The 26,877-nt window shown below is 41.6% G+C and overlaps 1 protein-coding gene across 1 annotated transcript; it reads right to left on the reverse strand.

Annotated features, from left to right (window-relative positions):
• Positions 1–1,683: 1,683 nt before the first annotated feature.
• adrb3a (adrenoceptor beta 3a) lies at positions 1,684–4,022 on the reverse strand. Its single transcript, XM_080765302.1, has one exon. It carries the CDS (start codon positions 3,413–3,415, stop codon positions 2,087–2,089), a length of 1,329 nt encoding a protein of 442 aa, XP_080621428.1. The 5' UTR covers positions 3,416–4,022; the 3' UTR covers positions 1,684–2,086.
• Between the last annotated feature and the right edge of the window lie 22,855 nt (positions 4,023–26,877).

The raw sequence follows: 26,877 nt of genomic DNA on the forward strand, positions 1-26,877 counted from the left end.
AATGTATCTGACAAATGACAATTATCTTCTATATGCTAATTCCATTTCTCCATCATATTGTATGCATTAAGATGACATTCTTGTCAAGAGTGACTTAAAATAAGTAACATATTAAAAAATATCAGAACTTGTACTGCAGCTCACCTATAAATATAAGAAATTACTCTTGTTCTCTATCTACCCCAGCATCATTACAGTACATATTCAGTAACAGTAAATCACCCATGTAACTACTCAATTTCAGTCAAATTAAGGAAATGTGCCATGGTTCATTAAATGTGTACAGACGTAGAATCTTGTTATAGTACAGTAATGCTGCATCAGTGAATCATCATGCCATGATGCATACAAAAGAATAAATTATTCTGCTGTAGAGTAGACTGTGTAATTGGAGCAAACATGAACTTTGTTTTTGTTTCATTTCATATCAGCATGCCATGTGTACACAAGCTGACTTAACTAGAGTTTGTTATGTATCTTGATTCAGCAGAGGTTTGATTCTTTTAACTCTTAAGTCTAATTTAGAACTCAAATTGTAGACCATCTTCCAGTGGACATACTGTAAACATTACAGTATACATTAAGTCAAGTTTTTAAATGCCATGATTACATGCATTATTTTGGCCTGGCAAATTTATCAAAGCAATTAATGTACTGTACTACAGTAATCTGAGGCTGGACACATGGACTTTTAGACATCTCACAGGGCTTGACATTAAAGCTTGTCCGCTTGTCCGGGACAAGTAATACATCTTTCCGGACAAGTGCATACATCTTGGTTTCACTTTTTCTGTGACGCTCCTAGCAGCCAACAATATTGTCTGGCATTATTGTCTGCAGCTATCCAAATAATCACCTTTCCAATATTTGTAATAGCCCTAGAATGTCTGTGATCTTACATACATTTCATGTATTCCAAATACACAGCAATAGATTGTAGCACTGCGTTTGTACTAATGCGTTTGTACCCACCCAGTAATTAATTCCTAAGACTTGGAGTCAGATATTGTGCTATTTTATATCGCCACTTTTACATGAGGAAAACCTGGACTGAAAATATGAAAACTTCCTTTGGTAACAGTTGATGTTTGGGCAGCACAAACGTATGGGGCACACAATTGACAATTGGTGGTAATTGATCACACCACTTAATTTTATGTAGCCCATACATTTTTGCTTCCTAAAGGAAGTTTTATATGCCCCTCGCCAGAGAGAATGTTGTCTGTATTTTACTAAATATACGTCTTCTGCCAGAACTTACAAATTAATATGAAACTAGTCCGCAAAACGACTCCAAGCCTTAGGAATTAATTATTGGCTGAGTGCACACGCAGTGATACAAGTTTAAATGCTGCGGAGGTCAGTCTGCCAACAGTGTGGATAGAAACGATCTATGGCTGTGTATTTGGACTACATATATTAGATCACAGACATTCTAGGGCTATTAACTTGTAAACTGAGAATATTCAACTAATATTCAAACATGTGTTCACCAAAACCAACTTGCAGTTAAATATTTGTGTGTGCTCGTGCTCCGGACAAGTGACTTTTGTGCCCGGACAAGTGAATGGGAAAGTACTTGTCCGAAAGACAAGTGCCTCAAAAAGTTAATGTCAAGCCCGCTCACATTTGTGAGTTTGTAAATGAAACTTAAGATATAGTTACATATATCTATATAGAAAGGACTTATAAATCTAATAGATTTAATTCATAAATGTAAGCATGTATGTAAAAAAGCAGTATTTTTATGTTAACATGCACGCAGTAGGCATAATATTATATTATCAATATTATAATATGTTATTATGAAGGCAACAGGAACACTAACAGTCGGCTCCGAAAAAAGCTGACGTAGGGGGAGTAGCCAGGAATACCATGTATACACTTAGAATAATTTAGCTTACTGCTTTCTTGACACGTTTTCTACTGTTTTTAGTATTTCATATTGCAGTAATAATGACTATTCTCTTTACGTTTCAAAAAATATATTTTTATTTAATTTATTAATTTATAGAAACTGAAGATAACAGTTGTGCATCAGTCAAGGTAAATGAATCAAGTGAGTGTTGGGGAGTTATAGGCAAACTTACAGTTCCATTTCTGGCTCTGATAAGTCACTGAATTGTGTGCTGCCATTGGAATGGGGAGGTCCGGGGGAAGTTATCTCACTTTTGTTACTGCCCTGACTGCTGCCCAGGCTGTCGTTCCCATCGGCCGTGGCAGTGGGAGTCTTCTCGAAACAGCCGGCTGTGCCTGACTCAGCCTGCCATAGAAAGCAGGGGCAGCGAATCCGTAGCTCCTTATAATAGGTGTTGAGCCGTGGAGGATACATCCAGGGGCAGCCCAGCAGGTTCTTGAAAGCAGCACGGAACTCTGGGCTCCTGCAGTAGATGATAGGATTGAGTCCAGAGTTGACGTAGCCCAGCCAATTGAGCAGGCGGAACCACTCACCGGGTGGGATACTTCTGTCGAACACGTTGATTATGTTGGCAACAAAGAAAGGCAGCCAACATAGGGTGAAGGTGCCCATGATGATACCCAATGTCTTGAGGGCTTTGTGCTCCTTGACGACCAGTAGGCGTGATGATCGCCGCTTAGAGTTTTTCCTACGGACCGGGCTGCCGGAGCCCACACAGGCTGTGGGCAGGATGTTGCTGAGGTGTCCGGGCTCTATCTCTGTTGATGGATACTCATTTTGAAAACGTATCCGGCTCTTATCTATAAGCTTTACCTGCCGTGATGCTATTATAAATACTTTGGCATAAACAAATATCATTATGAGCAAAGGGATGTAAAAAGACACCACAGACGATATGATGGCAAAGGTCCTGTTGGTCACAAAGTCACAACAAGTAGGATCCTGATAGCATTCAATTGCCTCTAGGTTATCTGCTGCACGCCAGTAATGGTTCATGATTGGTAAAAAGGAGATTAGGGCAGACACAATCCACACCACACAAACTATTATCCTGGCACGGCACTTATTGATCAGTACCTTGTGTCTGAGTGGCCTTGTAATGGCTATGTAGCGGTCCACTGCTATTACGCAGAGCGTCTCGATGCTTGCCGTGACACACAAGACGTCCACAGAAGTCCAAAGCTCGCAGGCTGTGTCACTGAGCAGCCAGTTGCCTGTCACCACAATGGTGGCCCCCAGGGGCACAACTAAGACCCCCATGATAAGGTCTGCACAGGCCAGAGACATAATAAAGATGTTGGTCATGGTTTGCAGCTGTGAGGTACGTGCAATAGATATGATGACAAGCAGGTTGCCCACAACAATAGTCATTATGATAACAGTCAATATGACCAGAATCCATGATCCAGCCGCGTCGTGATAGGGCCCTGTCTTGTTGGTGGCTTTTAAGGTACTGTTGACCCAATTGGAAGCCGTAACAGTCAAATTATAGTCCATCTTCCATCAGTGGACACAGATATTACATTCAACTCGGTTAAGTTAAGTCAAGTTTTTAGATGACGACTTTGACTAAGACAAAATTAGGTGCCTTCCTTAGATGCATTTTGTATAATTTTGTCACTCAAGAAGTCTCTGGAATATTGTGGAATACTTTCTCTCTACAAACGCTGCTAATGTATATCGTTGAAATTGCTTACATATTTCACACAGCCTTGGAGCCTCACTTGTACAGACCAATGGTCCTTGGGTGGCCGTATCCAAAAATCAAAAGAAGCATTTTAAGAGGTTCCCACTAGTGTATGCAAAAGCAACATGTTTTAGGTTTTTGTTATTTTCAACAACAATAAAAAGTTGTTTCCACCAATGTCCACATCAACAGGAAACCAATATTAGTTCATGTGTTTCAATAAATCCATGAGGAAGGAAAAAAGTTTTGTAAAGAAATTTCAACCATGTCCAGTTGAATATGTCCATTGGGATTAAGCTTTCCACTGATTGTTGAATGGTAGCGATGCCACTGTGGGAGCACAAGCAACAGTGACGTTGTTGCAAGATCCATCAGAGTGCACAAAGTGGCTACCCACTCCCCTTTTGCTCTCTCTCTCTCTCTCTCTCTCTCTCTCTCTCTCTCTGCCCCCTTTTCTTCTGTGAGTGCAGGTCGCTCCAGCATGCATTGGCTCTAATCACACCCAGACTCTGAGGGGGGCGGAGTTGAGGGTTGAGTGTGCTTTTTCTTTTTGTTTCCGATTCTGCCGAAGCCATACAGTGAGCCTTAACACTGGCATAAAGCAACCATTTATCTTGTGAGGGCCAGGAAAAGTGTCCTCTTAAATGTCTGTTTCTCAAATTCTAGTATACTTGTGGCAGTTATAGTAGTTTACAAGTACATGCACACACTTTTATGCAGACACACTCACTTCACACAAAATAGAAAAAGTTACTGCCCTTATTCCCAGGCCACCCAGGAATGTATATAAAAATGCTTAGTCCATAAATATATTAACACTTCACAATAATCTTTGCCACACACATATACAGTACACAGCTTCAAACGCCTGTATGCAAAACAATGGACACACACACACACACACACACACACACACACACACACACACACACAGGTTGCCAATTTCATCCAACCAGGAGAGAGAACTCATTCATCAGTTTAAATTGTTTTAAAGCTGATAAATGAGTTCCAGTTCCTTTTCTCTCTCTCTCTCTCTCTCTCTCTCTCTCTCTCTCTCTCTCTCTCTCTCTCTCTCTCTCTCTCTCTCTCGCTCTCATCACTTCCAATTTCACTTATCCTGTATCCTGTGTGAAGTCTCTCTCCTAATGAAGTTTTCAGGAATTTGAATTTCTCAGGATCAATACTAGAGCTAGGAACAGCTTTCATATTTTGTTGCTTTTAAATTCACCTTCACATTCCATCCATCCTTCCATCTTCAACCGCTTGAGCGGTGGTGAGTAAAAACAGAGAGAAGGGCTGGGGCGGTGGCGGTGGTTTGCTCTTCACCGCGGCTCGTGACGTCATGTTGTAGTTCGGTGGTTACCTAACCACCGAAAATCCAGACTATGTATGAGGCTTAATCCTCACCTAAGCTGGCTCCTTTCCAAGCGAAGAAGCAGAGTGTCTCTCGCGTGACTGAACTTCTCACCCTATCTCAAAGCGAGATGCCAGAATGCTAGACAACTCATTTCGGCTGCTTGTATCCGCAACCTTATTCTTTCGGTCATGACCCACATTTCATGACCATAGGTGAGAGTAGGAACGAAGATTGCTCAGAAGACAGAGAGCTTTGCATTCACATACCAGTCCCTGTCTTAAGTTGTGCAGAGCATTGCTAAGGCTTTATTTGTAACACAATTTGTGGTCAGCTGTACAAACCACAAGACATGAGATACCCAGAAAGTCATGTGGCCTCCCTGTGATTTAGTACTTCTAACCTCTACAAGAAGAAATACTAAACATAATACGTCAGACTAAATCCAGTACATTTAACAATTAAGCAAATATATTCTTTTTTTACTTCAGAAATCCATACGGGTGCTATGGACTGGAGAACATTATTGTCGCTGTAGGGCAGAAACCTTGTATGTCCATATTTCTATGGAGTTATGTGTTTTATTTCCGTAAATTAATGTCATCGTACAAGAGTGTCACACAACTAGCAAAACTAGCCGATCTACAAGCTCACAATGCCTCGATATACAGCCTGTCTTTTAGGTCGCTATTTTTGCTTTTGTGAAAATGTTGCAAAGTGAAAGTGGTTAAGTGTGTCTGTGGGTTTTTATAAATACTGAACCAATGAAAAGTATTAACAATGACTGTGTGTGACTAATCTTTTCCTGAAAACTGCTTTTGGACATAGAAGGTTTTCACTTGACAGCAGCTATGAGCTGCCACCACCAGCAGGTTCCTTTTTTGGTCAGCTGTACAACACTGTGGCTGAATGGCATTAGCGAGCCAATGTTTTTTCTTTTGCACATTACCTTGTCACTTGTCTTTTCCTTTCCCCTATTAATTACAACCTCACTCTGTGGACAAGGCTTAACCACTTAAACCCTATGTATTTGACTTTATTGACCCCCCCCCACCCCGCTTTTTCCCTCCAAACTAAATCTACAAGTTCACAACACAACAATATGACATGTTGTGAGATTGTAGACACGCTATTTTTCAGAAAATGTTTGACCCAGAATAGGGACGCTATAGATGTCCATGTGGTTAAGGTGTCCAGGTGTGTGTGTGTGTGTGTGTGTGTGTGTGTGTGTGTGTGATTTGCAAATGTTTATAAGATACAACCTACAGTATATAAATTACATATTAAAACATGTACGTTTGCTTTACAGATACATACACATGAGAGCTTTAGATGTCTCCCTGGCCGCATTCTCTCCCCTTTTCAATGGTTCTCTAATTGGAAGTTCGTGCCAGGTTTCTCTGTCACTCATGTGTAAGTAAGCTGTACATTCATTGAATTAACCACTCAAGAGGTTATCAAGAGGAGGAAGGGGGATGCAGAAGTGTTTCCCAAGGGATTCTTTTTCTTTTTTGAAGGGGTGGGGGGGGGTTGACGACAGAGAAGCCCCACCCGACAACATCAACTGACCGTTATGTCATCCTGAAGGTGATGACAGTTTGACAGCTTGCTCATTTGTATTTGCGTGAGAAGATGCCGTGATGGATCTGGGGCTGGTCCTGGTCTAGTAGTCATGGGCATCTGGCACAAGTTGAGCTGTTGATGGAGGAATTAGCCTGCCTGCTTTCTCACCGAAGATTGTTGGCAACATGTGTCACACTCTGTGTGCAAACATTAAGTACTGCACGTGGCATGCCTCTGTCTCAGTGTGATTTATTTTATACTGCATATTACTCCTTTGCATCCAGAACAACCTCTTTCATTATTAAGTGTTTTTACATACTTATTTATAACCATCACCTTCAGGTTTTTTAATTGAGATCCATCTCGGTCTAGTCCATAGTTATATATTTAGGTCTAGTACACAGTTGTTGTATGCGAGAGACCACAGAAGTGGGGCGTGGTTATAAGCACATCCCGCATAGAGTTTTGAATATTGCGTCTGTGACATGAAGGATTCAGATCGGAACACATTGTACGTTAAATCACTTTTGGCTCTACATTGTTTAGAGGCCCCACGATGTGTAATTCAAATTTGGGGCATATGACCGCTATGCCCCAAATTTGAAAACAAAACAGGTCCCTCCTGCAAATCGGAATGGAATCTGACAATTGATTGCGAACGCAGTGATTGCGAACGCAGTGAGCACTTACTATGAGACCTAGCAGATCATGTCTGTCTGTGTGTCTGTGTGTCTGTCTGTCTGTCTGTCCCGCTTTTGTGCCCATATATGGAGCTGAGTGATTACGTCACCATGACTCAGCCATAACCATATAAGGAGTCCCCAAAGCAGCTATATGTCCAAAACCCAAATATGTACGAGCTGCGTTCGCTTCCCGCGTTTGCGCGTCTTACTAGTATTTGATTGTGGTTCAAGAGTTATAGGCCAAATATGAATTGTGAAGCAGCTTTTTATACAGTAGTGCCACCATGAGGTTGATCGTTTCAGCGGTGCCAGAGATTAGCTGCACACGCGCGCGCGCGCGCACACACACACACACACACACACACACACACACACACACACACACACACACACACACACACACACACACACACACACACACACACACACACACACACACACACACACAGGGGCACAAACATAATTCCCGCCATAGCGGAGATAATTTGTTAAATGTGTTTTCTGTCTAATTTCTATACAGTATGACCTATGCAATTCTTTCCACACACACCTCTGCTCCATTTTGGGACTGTCGTAACATTTGTTTTATCTCCAGTTTACAATGCACTCCATGAGTTTGTTTGATGGCATTTTTTCTTTGGCACAGGAAACTCTCCATTAGAGAGAAGCCAATCAAGTGGAGAGGTAGTTGAGGGGAAGGCTGTGATTTCAAAATAGTACAGTACTTTAGCCTGATATACAGCTCACTGTACAGTATGGCATACTATGACAGAAGCTTTCATGGTAAATTAGTACTGTCTCAAAGCGAAATTATAGAAGGCATAAATATATAAAACACAAAATATTTTAAAGGTCCACCTGACATAAAAGCAGATGACCTGCGCATGTTTTCCTCATGTGTGTATCCTGTGGGGGATTAAAGCCTACAAGAGGTCCTCCTAGCGTTCAGTGTTCCACAACTATTATATCGTGGGGAAATCACACTTATTATCCTCTGAGTGGAACCACATGCTGAGGTTTCTATAGCCCCTTATTGTGAGAAGACTTCCAAGGCAACGCTTTGGGCTCAATGTACTGTAGATGCTCTAATACCCTCTGTGTCTCTCTGTGCACAGCACGCTCCAGGGAGACTTCCAGGTCAAGCAGCATGGATATTTTGTGGGCCATCTGAGCATTTTCTTCATAAAATGCATACATTGGCTCGATGCTTCCTCATTTTACTGGAAACCATGTAATGTTGCTTTTTATTTCCCACAACGTTTGCATTACATACATACGTTGAGGAATGTAAAAACATTTCATAAAGGGTTGTATGGGATTTCCAGTCTGTAACCAGCACCAGCCATGACTTGTCCATATTTTATGTACATGCACGCAATGCATACAAGATACATGTGCATGTGTGAAGGAGGGCTTGCAACAAATACTGATGACTTCATACGAAGTCTGTCCAGCTGCAATCATTTCTTGGAAATCCTCCTCCTTAACTTCTCTTCTTTAACCACCTGTTAATTAAATCTTTAATATGTAGGGAGCTTTGCTTGTGTTTTCTTTGGGAGTAACCATTAGGGCAAGCTCATATAGCTTCTAATGACCAAGAGGTGCCTTTAGGTCAGTGCAGATAACAGAGTCAGGGAGATGTTGATTTATTTTCTTTTTTTTTTTAAGGGTGGGGGTCATTTCACACAAATGTGGAATCTTGGTAAATGGTAAATTATCCATCAAATATATTTATTGTAATTTGTAAAGAAACTTCTCGCTCTCTATATTCTTACTTGTACAGTAGCTAATTTGAACCCTTAGCTTGATTCAGATTAATTTCATTTGTTTGAGGCATTGTTTCTTTGTATTAATCGGAGGCCAATACACATCCTTCTACCCTAATGGAAAGGGGGTATACACATGGCCGTTTATACGTTCTCCTTCTCCTACCAAACCACTCCGTTAGCACACATCTCTCCATGCACAAAAAATCCTGCACGCCACCCGAATCCAGATGCACTACATTGTACAAATATTACTTTTGTCAGATACACTGTTAATGCGCAACATTTCGCTGTGATGCAAATTACATCAGTACTAAACAACATGGCTTCTTTGAGAAACCTGCTCGGAGCCATGGATGAATTCGGACATACTGACTGCAATGAAAGCCAGAGACAAAAAATGCTCTGAACTTCTTAAATGCAAGTCCAAGCTAGCCAAGCACTTCGACAGTGATCTCCAAACCCAACTGGGCATCCTAAAAACCCAACGAAACAAGCTAAGAAACATTGTAACTACCATGACTAAATCAGCTAAATGTAACTTTATCAATGATAAAGCAGAGGAAAACAAAAACAATCCTAGCTCTGGAAGCTACTAAAAACCAGGTTTGATGTGGCCAACTACTGTACTTGAACATCTTCTTTACAACTCTGGTTAACAAACTGCCCTCCCACTCTGGGCTCTTTGGTGTAGAGCACATTAAAACCTTCTACAGAAACCTAGGTGTTTGTAAAAAACGATTTTAAACTAGTTATGGTAACAACTGATGAGCTTCCAAGTAAAAAAAAAGAAAAGACAACAATATCGCCCTCCTGCTATTGCCTTCTTACTATTTGCGACGGGTGGCGCTAGGATGAGTCAAAATAACCCAAGGCTGTCACAACCATGCACAGGGGTGGCTGGCTGTTAGCTATGGCTAACAGCCAAAGCGAAAAACAAAGCCATGCAATGTATGGCTGTCAGTTGATGTATGACAGTTCGTCATACGTCAACAAACAGCCATATATTTTAAACATCTGTTTTAAGGCAGGCGACAAATGGCTGTTGAAGGTTGGCTCCAGGAAGATTTGAGGAGGAGAATCAGGTTGCCTTTGCTATTCCTCTAGGTCAGTGAATGTGTCACAGGGATGAAGGCAGCAGGGCAGGGTGCACTTGGTCTGGCGCCATCAAAGAAAAAGAGAGAGAGCGAGAGAGAGAGAGAAAGCGAGCAATGGAGGAGACGGTTTATTGCAGCATTCCGTCCTCAGGGATAGATGACTGGGCTTGGTGTCAGCAGGATGCTGGCCTGGGGCTCTGGAACCATTGGGACTTTATTGGACATTAATCATCATAAATGCTCATAATCATCCATGATCTAACTGAATTATGGGTAGGCAATATAAGTCAAGGTGAGATGCCCTCATAACCAGGGCTGGCCTGGTACAAAAATTCGGCCCGGTCATTTTCGCGTGAATTTGGCCCAGACCGGCCCACCACAACCAGCGCGCAGATAGCATAAACTCTACCGCCCGCTCCGTAGAGGCACACACAAACAAACAAGCCCTAATACCACCACTTTTACAGAACAACATAAATGATACAAACCAACAGACAACTACACAACCCTTTGTAGAAGGTTTATTTGTCACTCACTGATACAGGTACAGTGAAATTATCATTATGTCACTTGCAGAATGGCAGCACGCCCGGACCTTTCCTGGTGGCCTGCCGCCTATTGGCCTGCCTGCCTGTCAAAAAATAAAAAGACCGTAGGGCGGCCCCCTACGGTCGCGGCCCACCAGGAATAAGCCCCGTATGACCTGTGGCCAGTCCAGCCCTGCTCATAACAAACAAAGATTTACCAAAGGAAAGGCCAGTGTGATGAGTCTCTAAATGACTAAGTTAATTGAGCACAGAATAGTCAAATAAAGGCAGTGGCAAATCTATGCTGGTAAAACAAGGGAGGAACACCTCAGAGGTCAAGCCTAGAATATTAAAGTTACATTTGAAAATGTTGAAATTGCCAATGGCAGGACTTATGCATCACTTAACTATGGTGAAGCAAAAAGCAATTTAGAATAAAGATAGACTTTGTGCAGCATAATGTGGCTCTAACAACAGAGACAAGTCAGTGTAAGAGGCTAGCGGACCAAAAAGCACAGGCATATAAAAATATATTGGTCATACTAAAGCATTAAGGCACAATTGCCTTGGGCAAAAACATAGCCCCAAATATTTGTCAAAGACCAATTACATTTGACTTTGAGTTCATTATAGATTGGTACAGGTATCGTATCGGCTGTAAAATGATTAGATAGGCCAGTGCAGTGTGTGCTTATGAATCCAAGACCGGTTTGAGCAGATTCTAAACTATGAACTTCATGTTCAAGATGACTAGATAAGTGTATTTTAAGGTATTGCCTTGTTATCAGTCTGTTCTTATCCACCCAGAGATCGCTTTGGTATTGTGTTGCATTACCACTGGTTGTTTCCTTTTAGTCCATCTTGTATACTAGGCACGGTTTGTATAATCCAGGCTGGTCATGATCCAGCATGCAGTTGCATGTACAGACGCACTCAAAGTCCAGTCCTTGAGCCTCTCCTGATCTTACACTACTTTATACAGTAAACATTACAGTGAAGAATTAGACACTGTGCAGACATTATACCTAGTCTGCTATGAGGACATGATCCAGTACAAATGTAGCAGTCACAGTGGAAGAGATATAGACACACTTTTTCCAGGCTACTGTCAAAGCCTTACAAGTCATCAAGAGACCAGTGTAGTTTGACATCACAGTCAAGTGGATTGAAACCTGGACCCAATCCTAATAAGCGTACCACCCACTTTCTAATAGTTGAATTAAGGTGTGGAAGGCCCGTCAATCAACCGTGTTTTTTGCAACAGGAGCATAAACTCTCTTTATTCAGCCCCACAGAACTGCCATTGACTGGCCTGGCTTTTCAGTGGTCATAGAGCAGTAACCAAATGTTTCCACTGACTTGTCATATGTATTTGTGTGCACAAACCACAGGGTTTTGGGGTGGGGCTTTGTACTGTAGCCTTCAGTACACGGCCACCATCTACATTAAGTGACCTAATTATAGACCAAGTCATTTATAGTAATTGTATTCAAAGGGATCTGTGAAGAATTCTCTGCAGGTAAAATGCCATTTAGTGTATCTGGTACATTAGGAGCAGAGTTCATGTGAAGTGCATGTGTGCTCAGATGACCTGGAAATTCTTCTGTGATCTTGTGATCGGCATGTGGAGTTTCCTTCATATACGTATAGTTCAGGTAAAACAAGTACGGTACCCAATTACATAAGTCAGATTACTATCTGTAGCATATCTCTCTTTCTTTTCCCTTTTTTTCCCTTTCTTCGAAGGAGTAATGAAGATAAGTCTTGAAGAGAAATGTGGTAAAATTGTGCACACACACCCTTGTGCACATGTGCTTTTTTGGACCCTTTATTGGCATGCATGAATTCCTTGTTTCACCTTCAGATTACTGTATGTGCTACAGTCACAGTGCATTCTTTCATTTAAACATTACTTTGAAGCCCAAAGACACTTTGGTAGAGTTTTGGATTGTGTAGTCACAGTGATAGAACTCCAAATATTGACAACATATCTTAATAGTTCAATAGTTGCTACTTGAAACAACTTTTAAGTCAGTATTTGAAATACACAAACAAATGCATAAAACATAAATTTGTAATGTGGCTAGCGATTCAGGGGCTGGAGCCAGGCTAATAGGAGGGGCTAGCGCCCCTCAAAAAAAGGCCAGGTTTGGTAATGTTATGTTTGCATTAACTTGTATGCTAAAAGAGTGACTTTAAGACTTACTGTAGCTGTTTGAATGCAATGTAAATCAATGGTGAGCATATTTTGAATTATCAATTTCTAATCAACGGAGGAACTATTGAAGATTCTCACCAATATTTGGATCATGGCAAGGTAACTACACCCAAACCTCCAACAAAGTGTCATTGTGTTTGAAGATGGCAAACTGTTGACACTGGACTGGTTTCACAGCAAAGTATCAAGCATTGAGCCCATCCCTGGAGCGGTATGAGCATTCAGGAAGGAACTGATGCAGAGGTAGATAGACACTAGACAGAGGAAAAACATTGCATAAAGATCTTCAGAACTTTCTTCATTCTTCTAGGTCCAAAATTATATTAGAATACACTACAAAAATATTCTTACTGGAGAAATTGGGCCTTCGTATTGACCTCAATAGTGGAACATTATGTACTTCACTTCTCATGCAGATCACATGTACTGTATACTATGTACGAATGTTATCATTTTCTTTTTAGAAGTCTCTAGTGAAGTAGCCTGGCTTTAGCCAGACACATGACATGGATTCACTCACGCCTCCCGAAGCGCAAGTAATCCACGTTATCAGTATAGCCAAAGCCAGGCTACTAGTGAAGCAGCATAGGCGTCTTATCTCTCTCACCACCAGAGCTACTTGCTCGGCCACGATACAGAATAAACTGCTCCTTGGTGCCTTGCGCGTGCGTGCGTGCGTGCGTGCGTGCGTGTATGTGTGTGTGTGTGGGTCACAGGGGGTCGCAGTCATATACGTAATGAAGAGTTATGTATACAGTAGGTGCTGGAGAGATTCAGATTTATCTGGATTTCACTTTTTTCTGTGCATACTTGGCTGCTGGGTCGCAAGACAAATTTCAGTGTGCAACCTCAAACACTTATACACACACAGGCAGTCGGTCCACACACAGTAAGCTCCTGAGGGATTTAAAACTTTGAGTGTGCGCTGCAAATACAATCAAATGGACTTGGTTATACACAATTGTACTGTTGGATACATTTACACTGAGGATTTTACTGTGCCGTATTGTCAGAGAAATATTGTTGCAGGGGTGGTATACTTACGTACACATTATGTCTTTGGAGGATAGGGTTTGAAATAGCAGCAACATGCTGGCTGGTTGCCTTGCATTGAGGCAGAGGCAGCTGTGTTGTTAAAGGATTTGCGGTGTATATTTCAGAATTAGCTTCTCGTTTTATTATGGAGTGCATATGCTTCCTTTTTGGCCATTGTTATTTTTTTACCTACAGAAACTATTTATTTTGGTCTCATAATTATTATTTGCAGACCCATAATGTATCCTTTTATGGTGTGTATCGAGCTCTAATCACTCGTACCCTTGGCCTATCAGTGCCCCATCAAACAACATTAGCTTAGTACAAAGCCTATTATTACTAGCTAGGCTGAGAAACCACAACAACGTGGCCTTGGACTTGACCCTTTCATTATAGTTTCATTAGTTTGTGCATATCAGATCCTAAAAAAGTTTGTATTCTGTTGATGTAGCACTGCAAAATCAGTCAGTTAATTTAACTGTGTAAAAATGTACCAATTGACACTGAGGATTTTACAGTGGAGAGAAGGGAGAAAAGGTGGCCTGTTAATTGAGCATTGTTTCTGGTTTGCCCATAATGTAGTCTTCCAACCCCCTTTGTTTCCGCTGTCTTTGCTGATTGCGCCAAGAGTGTGCCAGTTTGACCGACGTCTCTTGGTTTCTGGCGCCAAGCATTGCATAATTGTAATAAGGCTTAACATGCTGATTTGGAGATAAAGCGTAGAGTAGGAAATGTAGAGCAAAGCAGACTGAATTATGTAATCTATTACAAAATGATCTCTTTCAGGTGAACGTGACATAGTATTGTACACATATATGCCTATATATTTTGGGCATGTACTGTCATTAATTTATTCATTTATAAAACCTTGTTTGAGAAATTGAGTTCCTATCTCGCATCACTGTTGGTCTGGAACTAACAATCTATGTATAATGAACTAACTCTCTCACACACAATGTTTGGCAAAATATGATATTAACCCAATCCATGACAACCTCAATACCTCTCGTGTAACCATTCTAGCCAAGAGCATTAAACCCACTTTAAAAATAATACTTGTATTTATTCATCAATGGGGGTTATCAATGCGGGTTATGGCACTAAGTCCCAATCCCTATACTGCTATTCTGGGGGTGGTCTCACTCGCCTCACTTCTGACCAGAAGGCTCATACTAAAGAACTGGAAGGCCCAGTGGATTTGTCGAACCTCCTGCGGCCCAGTGGATTCAGGAAGTCCTGTCCATGTTAAAGTTGGAGAGAATTGGATATAATGTTCATGGTTCACAGGAGAAATTTGACAGAACTTTGTCTAGTTTATCTCATATGTTTAAGGCTTTAAATTTCCCTAACGGGCGCAGCGAGGGAACCGGCGGCCAGACGCCGCGCTCTGTCCCCCTAGTGGGGATTGGAGTTGACGGGGCCGGAATACACCTCCCTCCCGATGCTTGCTGGTGGCGACTACTACTACTATTGATCAGTACTATTTGCTTCTATTAGTTCAGTCAGATAACTCAGGAATATATTTAACCAATATTTAAAGTAGAATGAGAATACAAGTGTGCATATAATATTTTATCTTGGTGATCGGCTCTGCTACATTTTTCTCCCTGCTTGGCAAAATCATGAAACACCATCATTAAACATTAAGAGCAGGAAGATAGATGTACAATAACAACCCCCCATGGGGAACAGAAATAGCATCCCACCGGTGGTGCTGGGGTGGCGGTGGGAGCGAACATCACATAACAACCAGGAACCATTATGGAAGGCAGGAAGAGCATGCAGTCTAGGAGAGCTTAAAGATGGATTTTTCCAGTTTTGCATGTGTATGAGGTGACAGTACTTCATTAGACACCCTGGAGTCGTTTTTATGTGCAATAGTGTATTAACTTTGTATTTAGGCTTAGGGTTTCTTCCTGGAGGCTGAACCCTTGACAGTCAAACGTGCCAATGAAATAAACAGTAATATAGTGACATCACACTTTCAGCCCCTCCCCTAACCCCTCCCCCTTTATCATACAACTACAGCTGTGGGTTCGACTTCAGTTCAGGTGGATCACCACCCATCACCACCCACCAGGCATACTTAATAAACTGGTGGGCGTGTCCACATAAAAACAACATTATAACAAATACTGTACACTTTTTGGAAAAAGTTCTTCCTCCTTATATTATAATAATACCCCGCCCAATTGGTCAGCTGACTGCCACATCAGCACATGACATGTGGGTCTTGCAAACACTGAATACACCCACATAGTAATGCAGCATATTAACCCCTCGAGTATATGTATGCGCCCTTGAGCAGAGCATGAATCCGCTCGAGTATACCTGACTGAATTAACTCCGCAAGCTATACGTATCATTATATAGGCTATATATATTCATTTAAAAAAAACGTTTTCGTTTACTTTGTATATTCATTCTGTCTACGGTATATATATTTGATTTTTGTCTACGTTTGCTGTCTCTGACAGGGGGAGGGGGGATGCTGTTCTGACTGAACTGTCCGGTGCATGCACACACGGTCGTTAGTGTTTTTAGTGCTCAGAATGGTTATAAAGTACGATGTTTGGAGCTTAATAAAGCGTCAAGGTCGTGCTAACCATATTATTAGTCAGATCGGCAGAACACTGCCACGACCCTGTCACCACAATGGAGGACGACCACTTCAGGGTCATTCGTACAGATAACGCTGCTTCTTCTCTGCTTGTGTTGTTCATGATGTGGGCAGTAAAACAAAAAGTGAACTTGGTTTTCAATTTCATCTAGATCACAGAACAGACAATATCTCTCATCTTCAGGGGTGGCATTAAACCTGCCAGTCTCCAGTGCTAATGGTAATGTTCCTGACCTTATTTGAGCACAGAGAGATCGTTGTCTTTTGTTTAAATTATACTTCACATAAGGTTCTACAGTGTATATGTCCTTTATAGGACATATACAGGGGTGACCACCTCTAAGATCCCAATTAAAGATATTTTTGGTGAGTCTCTCCTCAGACATCTTCACAAGTCTATTCCATAGTCGTATCATTTCACATTTGTGTCTGATGCTTGGAGGTTCCCATCCCATATCCCCGTTAATTGCTAGCAATGGAGTCAGTTTATGGACTCCCAGAAAGGATCGAATAGCTCTATGGTGCACGTTGTTACAGCTCGCATATTCCCGGAAACCCCAAACACCAGAAGCATAGTAAGACACCGGACATACGCCTGATTCGTAAAGTTGTGTATAAGCATTGAATCCTAAACGTCCACAGTGTTTAACTTTGTTCATGACAGAGCCTAGTGCCCTGCCCGCTGACTGAGCTAGGATATTGACAGCATCATTAAATGTCATGTGCTCATCTAAGGTCAATCCAAGATACTTGTACTGATCAGTATGACAACCCTATTGACCCCAAATGAAACACAACTGAACTTCTCTGTATTGTTTTCTGTCTGAAGTGTACTATTTGGGTTTTGTCCTGGTTTGCTTCCAGTCTCCATGCATTTCCAGCACCAGCATATAATAATATGCTTACATTTTGATCGCCAACTGTAATTCCCAAGCCCGAAGCTTTGATTTTGAGGGCTAAATTGTTTACATAAATGGAGAATAATGTTGGACAGTATGTCTCCTTGTTTCACCCCAAATTGTTGAGGGAACCATCCAGTTCTTAACAAAGGCAACTGGTGCTTGATAAAGGGACTTGATGGCATTATAAAATTTCCCATTGACACCAGATTTTAACAATCGATACTGTAGGAGTTAATGTCTGTTAATCCAATCAAATGCCTTCTTGAAGTAGATATGTATAATAGTAGAGACGACATAAATGCCTTGTCACTCACTCCTGGGGCAATACACACACACACACACACACACACACACACACACACACACACACACACACACTAATGGTTTTTTTTGTGGCTTTCGCCTTTTATTTTATATATTTTTCATGGAGGGACAGTAGGCTGACAGGAAATGGGGAGAGAGATGGGGGGAAGACATGCAGTAAAGGCAGTTGGGATCGGGAGTCGAACCCGCGGCACACTGCCAGACTGGATTACCAGCCAAGGTGCCTGGACCACTGAGCCATGGCCCAGGCCAGCGCTAATATATTTAATATATTTTTTTGTTATAGGGCTGGGTCTCGATTAAAAAAAAATGAAATTTGAGGCATTGTAATTTATTAATCACAATTTAATCGCATATCAATATTTTACTTTTCTTCAATTAAAAAAGATGGCACAGTCGGTAGTGCTGTCTCCTCACAGCTAGAAGGTCATGGGTTCGATTCCCGCTGGGGACGCTGTGGGTGCTGGGGGCGTGTCCTCCACGTCATCAGTGCCCATACCCAAGGTGGGGTTGGCGAAAGGGCCTTTCTGTGTGGAGTTTCCATGTTCTCCCCGTGTCTCCTAGGGTATGTACCCGCACAATAATCCTGCAGTAATCCTGGTCTCTAAACTGCCTCCCCCCGGCCAGTCGGGGCACCTGATGGAGGGGAAAGGAACTGGTTGGAATAACGTGTTCCTTCCATGTGCTACGTCCAACCAGGGAAATTCCCCCCTTTCAGGTGAAAAGAAGCGGCTTGGACTCGATCCTCATGCATTGAGTCCATTGCTCTCCCTAGATTAGTAGAGGGAGTATAGACTAGAGCCCAGAATTACATCAGATAATTGACACTGGGTGAAAAAATGGGTTACAAAATTGTGGGATAAAAATGTAGGAAAAAAACGAACTGATTAAAACGATAAAACGAGTGAATCAATGAGTGAGCTTTTTTAAATATAAATTTCCCATAATTCACTGGGCCAAGCAAAGAGGTTTGATCAACTTCTTCTCCAATTGCGTGCGCTGGTATGATCGGTACGCCTGAAATTCGTCCAATGAGAGGTTCCGTGGTGCAAAAACTAAGCTAAATAAATTAAAGTCCCAGCCCTAATTTTTATTGTTATCTTTGTCGTCTTTTCCCAGCACCATTGAAAATGAGGGTCTGTCTCTGTCTCATAGTGTTTCGAAGGTTTAAATGAAGGTTGAATGAAATACTTCATGAAATAAAAGCAGGGGTCTATGCAGGTCCCTGGGAAAGCCCCAGCCTTTCTTATTGCCCTTTCGGTGATCCCAGGGGGCTGTAGAGATAACAAGAGGGCCAAACAAGACATGAGGCATCTGCCATTCTTTGTTCCTAAATACTTGTACTGCACGCAACTCCCTTGACACGCTCACCTCCCCCGTGCCGGTCAAACTAATGCCTGATTTATACTTGCTTGTGCGCCGTATCGTCCGCCGAAAATAGCCGATTTACAAGCTCTCAACACATGTTATCTTGTAAATCTGCAGTTTTTTATGCACGACACTGGCACGCAACTAATTATAAAACCAAATCACCCTCCGGGTTTCAACAGAAAGTCACACCTCAGTGCCGTTTTCTTATTCAACAACACAACTTGTTTACCTGCATGTTCGCAAGAATCTGGACTGGCCAGTTCATGCTTGAGTTAAACTGGGGAGACAGATGCTACAGAAAAAAGGCGTCAGAGGGCAGGAGGGAATGTCAGAATGCCAAATATCTCAGGTGGGCGGAGGAGGGATACAGTAGGTATTGAGGAGAAGATTGATCAGAGGGATTTTAGTCTCGAGGTTGAGACAGGACTGGGTGAGAGAGGTGCCTTGTAAAGTTGAGAGCTTGGCTCATGATAGCATCGCTATGGCCCGCTTCCTTTTTGCTTTGGAACATTGCTCACATTGCTAATGGTATATGTAGGCTGGGCGGCGAGCTCAGACCTGTTCCTCTGACTTCTAAAATAGAACAGCCCGCGCCTGTGCTTCACTCTGCCTTTTACAGGGAGGCCAGCAGTTTAAAAAAAATGCCAGCTCAAAAAATGCAAACAGGACATCTCGTTGTACAGAGGAAACCAATCCTCGCATGGAAAAGAAAACAACAGGCCTGGAAAGACATGCCATGCCATCCATCAACAATTATAGCATAAAGGCTTTGCCGCTAGGCAAAGTCCATTCTGCCATATTTGACACTAAATGAGGCTGTATAATGATGAGCATGGAAGAGATCAATTAAAGCACAGAGGACAGATTCAGTGGCTTGTGTTTCACTTTTTCCCTATCTATATTGTCCTCAACATCCTTTCATATTCAACTACCACAGACATTTAAACTGGGGTAAATCAGGATCATTCATCTCATCTATTAAACTAATTTGTCACCCAGGCTGATATGTTAGACGCAAGCACCAGTTAAGTGGGTTGAGGACAGGTGGGAGCTTGTCTGTGGCAACCTATAGGTTACTTGGTGTCCATTACAATGGAGGACAGCAGCCATTGTGGGAGCTGTAATGGAATTAGATGTCATTGAGACTCTGATTATCTCTCCAATTACTTGCTTATCGTTGGTAGACAATCAGGTGGTCAAAATTACCTCACAACTTTGCTATCATGTGTATTTCTGATTTGCTCAGAAATATATCAGATAAAGTGCAATAGTAGATGACGCCAATATAGAAATCAGATCACTTGTAATGCACATCAAACCGCAATCTATTGTTTCATGTAAATGACATCCCAAAAGCAGCATGATTACATTTGACACAATATTGTGTCTAAATAGGATAGATAGTGTTCATGATGGAGCACTTCTGTAACTCTACCTATTTATAATCAAACAAAACTGATCAAGATATGTTTTATGCAGATTAACACCATGGCATAGTTTAAATGCCAAATACACACCCATCACACGCACCCATGGATGCATACTGTGGCCAGACAGACAGACAGACAGACAGACAGACAGACTGACTGACATCTCCGCTTCTCAATGCTGTTGAGAAGTCATAATGCCTGTTATGACAGATTAGGCCTAGGGGTCATGAGGAGAATTAGCCCCCTTGCATACTGAGCCTAATGATGCCAAATAGCTGAGCCAAACTAAATGACTGCTTTAGAGCCAAGGGGAAGTTATTTACTGAGATATGGGCCGGGGGTAATTGCTTTTTTTCAGGTTCTAGGACTCCCTCTGTGTATCTTATGCTTATCGGACCACTTTACAGTTGAAAAAAGAAAAAATGTCTCGTCCTCTGCACTGTAGAAATAGCATTATGGTATGAATGAAGCCCCATTCTTTCATTTATGTTTTTATGTTTTCTGGGAATTGGTCATTGCAAATTGAAAATCTGTTGTGAGAGATCATGCCGTCTGCAATTTCCTATTCCTGTCATGTGGGCCTTGTCCTGTTTTTGCCAGATCAAGTATTATTGTTATTGTTTTCCTGAACTTAATTAGGGCTGTTTATAGGATGTGAAAATAGTTTGAATTGACCTTGACGTGATCGCTACTTGAAGCTTTAATCACTTAAACTCTCTATACTAAGTAAACCAACTAATACGTATACTTAACCGTAGTCAGCTCTCTAATTTGTCCGCTCTTTTTTCCCTCTACACCAAACCTCCAAACACGTTGCAAGACATTGTGAGCTTGCTATTTTCTGTGAATGTTGCCCCCAGAATAGGGATGCTAGGTTTTAAGTAGTTAAATTGAATGTGGCACTTTTCCCATGTCTGACCAATTAGCCCTTCACGAAGTCTCTCCCCAACCCATCCTTGTCCAATAGGCATGTTAGCAGGGAAGAAAGCTTGACCTGCATAGCAACTGTTGCTAAACTATTTGGATTGGCATTGGACAATCGCTTTTTGGGGTGGGATTTAGTGAAGGGCTAATGGCCTCATGGGACCTGTTCATGTGTAGATGACTGTGAAAAGGGTTCAACATGTGGAATTTTCTAGTCAGGTGAGAATATAGGCTGTTGTTTAGTCTCTATCACTTACCATTGAGCTCTGTTGTTTGCACGTTAATCGATCATTTTGCAGTACTTAATGGTAAAGCTGAGCATACAGCAGACCGTGTGTGTGTGTGTGTGTGTGTGTGTGTGTGTGTGTGTGTGTGTGTGTGTGTGTGTGTGTGTGTGTGTGTGTGTGTGTGTGTGTGTGTGTGTGTGTGTGTGTGTGTGTGTGTGTGTGTGTGTGTGTGTGTGTGTGTGTGTGTGTGTGTGTGTGTGTGTGTGTGTGTGTGTGTGTGTGTGTGTGTGTGTGTGTGTGTGTGTGTGTGTGTGCGTGCGTGCGTGCGCATCTCTTTTAAATGCCTGTGAAAGCCACCTTTACTGGAACCGTCTGTACAGTGTCACCCCCGATGTGCAATGAAATATTTCTGTGTGGAGTGGAGAAAATGGAGACAGAGAAAATAAGAATGCAAGCTGCCAAAGTGAAATATTTGTCCATAGACTGGTTTTCCATGCTCTGCTGAAATGGTAGCAAGTTTCCAAGCCAGGAACCAGATATGATGTTAAGGAGGGGGCAGGGCCGGGTTGTTGGTAGCTCAAGGACCAATCTTCATATTCGTCTGTGGAGTAGTGTGATTCCACAACAGAACTCATTCCCACCAATGGACATAGGTGGAGTGGAGGAAATCAAATTAAGCCACTTGGTCTATTGTTGTGGGCCACTTAGCCTTAATAGGATGGATGATAAGGCCTGTAAACGAATCCACACATGGTGGTCTTGTGTCTTCCTATTAAGAGTGGAATACAAGTTACACAACTATAGTTACCTCCAAAAATAAAGTTTATTAGACATGCTTGAATGATCTAATGTCTCTTCACAACACACACTTTTTCAAGTACAAATTACAATTTATGCATTTAGCAGACGCTCTTAATCCAGAGCGATTTACATTAAGCAATAACAAAGAAGCATGGCACATAAAAAGTAGTTATCATGAAACATGGGTAAGCTAAGAGCGTAACAGCGAGTATCTATATAATGAAACTATATAAACTATGCATACTATACTATATTATACTATACATATGTACTATAAAAGTGCTATGACTACATAACATTTTAGATCACCCGCCATTTTTGAATTATATGAAAAACAGTTTAAATGTATCTCCTCCCAGGATCTTTGATCAAAATGCACAAAAACATCTACACGTGAACTATACGGACAAAAAAATCGTAGTACATTTTTGTGAAGTGAAGAAAGTACGTTATTATGAGCCAATGAAAATTGCTGGTCTGTGAAAATTCTTCTTCTGCCTATAATACATACATGCAGCGTCATATGCTTATGTCACTTTACAGTATAGTAGAGGGTCATGCCAAATAGTACTGGAAGCAGTCTTACTCCAATTGGCCAAAGGGGTGCGCTATAGTTTTCTTTTGAACATGAGTCATAACTCATGCTTTGTTTGGCCAAAATTCATGGCACTTGTTTCCACATGTTCCTTGATTCATGGGGAACACATGTCACTTTGACAAGTAAGCTCAGATTTTCTGCCATTTTGAGCAGTTTGAAAAATGCTTATACCTGATATTATTATATATTTGCAGTGTTGTGCCATTTGTTTTGTACTTGTACAAATGCTTAGTGAGAGAGACAAATATTCCAGTATCCTTCCATTAATCTGGTCAGATTTAAAGTGAAATTGTATTTGTAAATGCAAAATAATTCCGCTACATGAAACAAGTTATGTGTTAATTCACAAGTTCCAGACAGAAGCAAATCAGGTTTCCTCGCTGTTGTTTTTTTCATGATCACTTAGTGTGATCATGACACAAAGGAAGTTTCCAGTGCTCTACATGTACTGCTGAATGAATAGAGTGGCCTTTGTGTGTGCTGTGTAAACTGGGCTTTCATCTGGATGTCGTAGCAGGCACAGCACAGATGGCGACATTACAACTGACCACACTTTGACCTCTGTGAGACGACAGCAGCACTGGGTACAGTTCATTTTTAAATGTATGTATTTTAATTATCCACAGTACCTCAAACACTTACTTACATTGTTCACAGGTTTACTTTGAATATATACATCCGTCACCAAAACATCCCTCAAAACGTCAATAACATCTTTTCAGTTGTTTTTCACTTTGCTGTCCTCTCACCTTGAGAGTACCGGTTCATGTTTTCACTAACTATCAGTATTGTACAGTAACAGGTCTATGACGCAATGATTCATGTGCTCTGTGTATTGTGTTGTATGTTGTTCTACAGTATGTTTTGTTTTAGTCTTGTTCTGCCCCCTGATTGACGTTGTCTGAATTGTCCTGTTTACTTTTGTTTGTTCTTTGTTCTTTTTGTTTTTGTTTACAAAATATATGTATTACAACACCACCAAAATGTTACACTAGTGGTTTTCTCAAACGCTCCCCAAATTAATATGTATTTAGCCACGAAATCCCTTCGGAAAATATTTAGTTTTTGTGGGTTTTTTAGGTTTCTTTGTAAATAGTAGATCTACAAGCGCACACCGGCGTATTGTGAGCTTTGTGGGATTGTACTGTGTAGATGGCCATTTCCAAATAACGTGAGCGTTGCGGTTGTGTGCTGGCAGATGGCTATTTCCAAATAACCTATGCATATACTGTAGTGATAAAGTGGTCAAACTGATCTTGAGGTTATATTAACAAATTTCGCTGGAGATCTCCTGAAAGCCCCTCAAGGACCCCTGGGGGTCCCCGGACTCCACTTTAGGAACCACTCTGCTACACAACCCCAGCCTCCCCCCAAATATCTGTTTCAATGGGCATGAAAGCTTCATTAAAGAGAAGAGATTGACTGTGTGTTTTGCATTCTTCATGTTTGTTTGACACGCTGGGAAGAGACAGGTAAGTGCCTGTGATGAGTCATTCAGCCTGGTATAGGAGTGCTGTCCAGACACTTGCCTCTCTTTTTCCCTGCAGGCCTTGAACAAACAGTCACAGGTCTGCTCCCCTCTTCGCAACAGGAACCGCACACCCTGGGTTCAACAATGTATTCCCCCCGAAAACAGCTGACAGCGTAACGAGACACGCACACAATACAATGATTGATTCTACCAAATAATTGAATGCCAGCTGAAGGCTTTCTCTGCACTGAAGTTTAACGCCTGATACATTTACTTGGTCATACAACGTTGCCACGTGCTGAAAATAGCCGATCTACAAGCTCACAGCTTGTCATGAATGCAACGCTATGTGAGCTTGTAGCAGATCTGCACAAAAGCACTATATTCCGATAATAATGATGGCATAGTGTTTGTTCAGGGGCCCATCTCTTTGTAAACAGAAAATAAATCTTCAGGTTGCAATACCAATATAATCTAATCAGGAGAGAAAATGGGTAAAATTGGTATCCTGACCTGCAAATATTCTATCCTCTCAAATGACTGGCTTTTGGAATTACATCATATGGCAGCCAAGTCTATGGACTTTTGATGTTTGTTTAGAGCACAAACATTACCAGACGCCCCTCACTTTACACAATATCGTTCTGTTTATAAAAGTGTTGGGGACACCTGTTACTGAGCAGACACTGATAGCAATGACATAGCAATGATTGCTATTTGGTATACTGTAATATATAGCTATTTAACACTTGGAGTCTTGTAGTAACGTGTAGCAGGAAAGGGGTATAGAATTTAGTTTAAGTAATACAATCCAGCGTAAGATGGCATTTGTTTGATGGAGATGGCGATTGCCTGCTGCAAGCACGCAGCTACTTTCTGTGTGGTCTGGGATCCAGTCACTGGTCCTCCTCTGTAGTAAAGTGTCGTCTCCCCTGGGGAGTGCCCTAGGTCTGTGGGATGGTATGCCGCTTGAGTCAGGCGTCCGCTCTAAATTTGAACAGACTAGCAGATCCCCCCCCAGTTTTAAACTTTTTATTCCAAACTATATACCAGAGTTATATTGTGTAATATGTTCCCCCCTTCCCACCCAAACTCTTCACCTTTCTTTTGGTCTGAATGCAGGACGTTTATATTCCATTGTCAAAGAACAGAAATAGTGTTTAGTACATTATTTTCACGGACTGGCCAGGTAAAAATGTTGCATGAAATGGTCAAAGAAGTTATATTTTTAATGGCATACAATACAGTATGATTTCTTTGCCCCAAACTCATGTCATATACAGTAGGCCTACATGCTTATGTATATGACGTACAAATTAAGCCCATACATGGAGATCCCTGATGTCATCAATATTAGTATATGGATATATGTCAGAACCTGTTATGACATCGATATGTTGATCTTTCCCCATCCATCCTTCCTCTTCGATGTCTCCCTTTTGACTGATACCTGTCCATTTAAACTCTAGACGGGCCTGCCCCAAAGTTATTAGTGCAGCTGCGCCCAGCAGCCGGTGAAAACTAGAGTTCTCAACAGGCTCGAACATTTACCGTCTCACTGCCACCTGGTGGACACAAGAGCCAGCACTTGACTGCCGACCCGGATTTACTTGGTTTAAGTGTGACGCACGTCTGGTTTGGGGTTCCATTTTAGATGATAAATAATTTGCGTCGATGCTAGTGAGCTAAAATTTGGCCATCCTTGCTCTAGAAAGCGCTGATGTTCCAATCGGGATCACCGGACAATCAGAAAAGACCACCAAACATTGCGCTTTTTGTCACACCATGGAGAGTGCCGTTGATTTATTCAGTTATTCAGCTTTTTAGTCCGCCTGTATACAAGAAGTGAACGGCAGTGCACACACACAAAACCGGCCTAGGATCGCTAAAGAATAAAAGGCCAAGCAAAAAATTAATAAATAAATGAATCAGCAATCCGGTTTGATATAAAAAATATCAAACCCTGTACACTCAAGACACTGCCCCCGCTGCCACCCTTAGATCTCCATATATGGAGCTGACCTGTTCTGACATTTCATTATGTTGATCTGACCTCATCAAACCCTGTACACTCAAGACACGCTCCATATATGGCCAGTGCACGGCCAGTGCGCGAGGTCGCTTCTCGCCATCAGGCGTCTTACTGGTGTATATATTGTAACGGTCCCATTCGAGTAATGAGTGAGTGCTGATATAAAGAGCACTTTAACATTATGTAACGTATCGCTCCGCTTACCCTTTTATTTACCCAATCAGTCATATTATGTGGCTTAATGACTGTTTTGTTGATGGAGTCCTCAAGTAAGTATAGATTTATTGGTGGAGCCGAACGACAAAATCATTAACAGTTGTATCCAGTTA

This window comes from Protomyctophum bolini (assembly GCF_963924005.1).
Source record: "Protomyctophum bolini genome assembly, chromosome: 6".
Taxonomy (NCBI): domain Eukaryota; kingdom Metazoa; phylum Chordata; class Actinopteri; order Myctophiformes; family Myctophidae; genus Protomyctophum; species Protomyctophum bolini.

Coding starts and splice junctions, on each gene's coding strand:
- adrb3a (XM_080765302.1), bottom strand. CDS start 3,415: ATGGACTATAATTTGACTGTTACGGCTTCCAATTGGGTCAACAGTACC.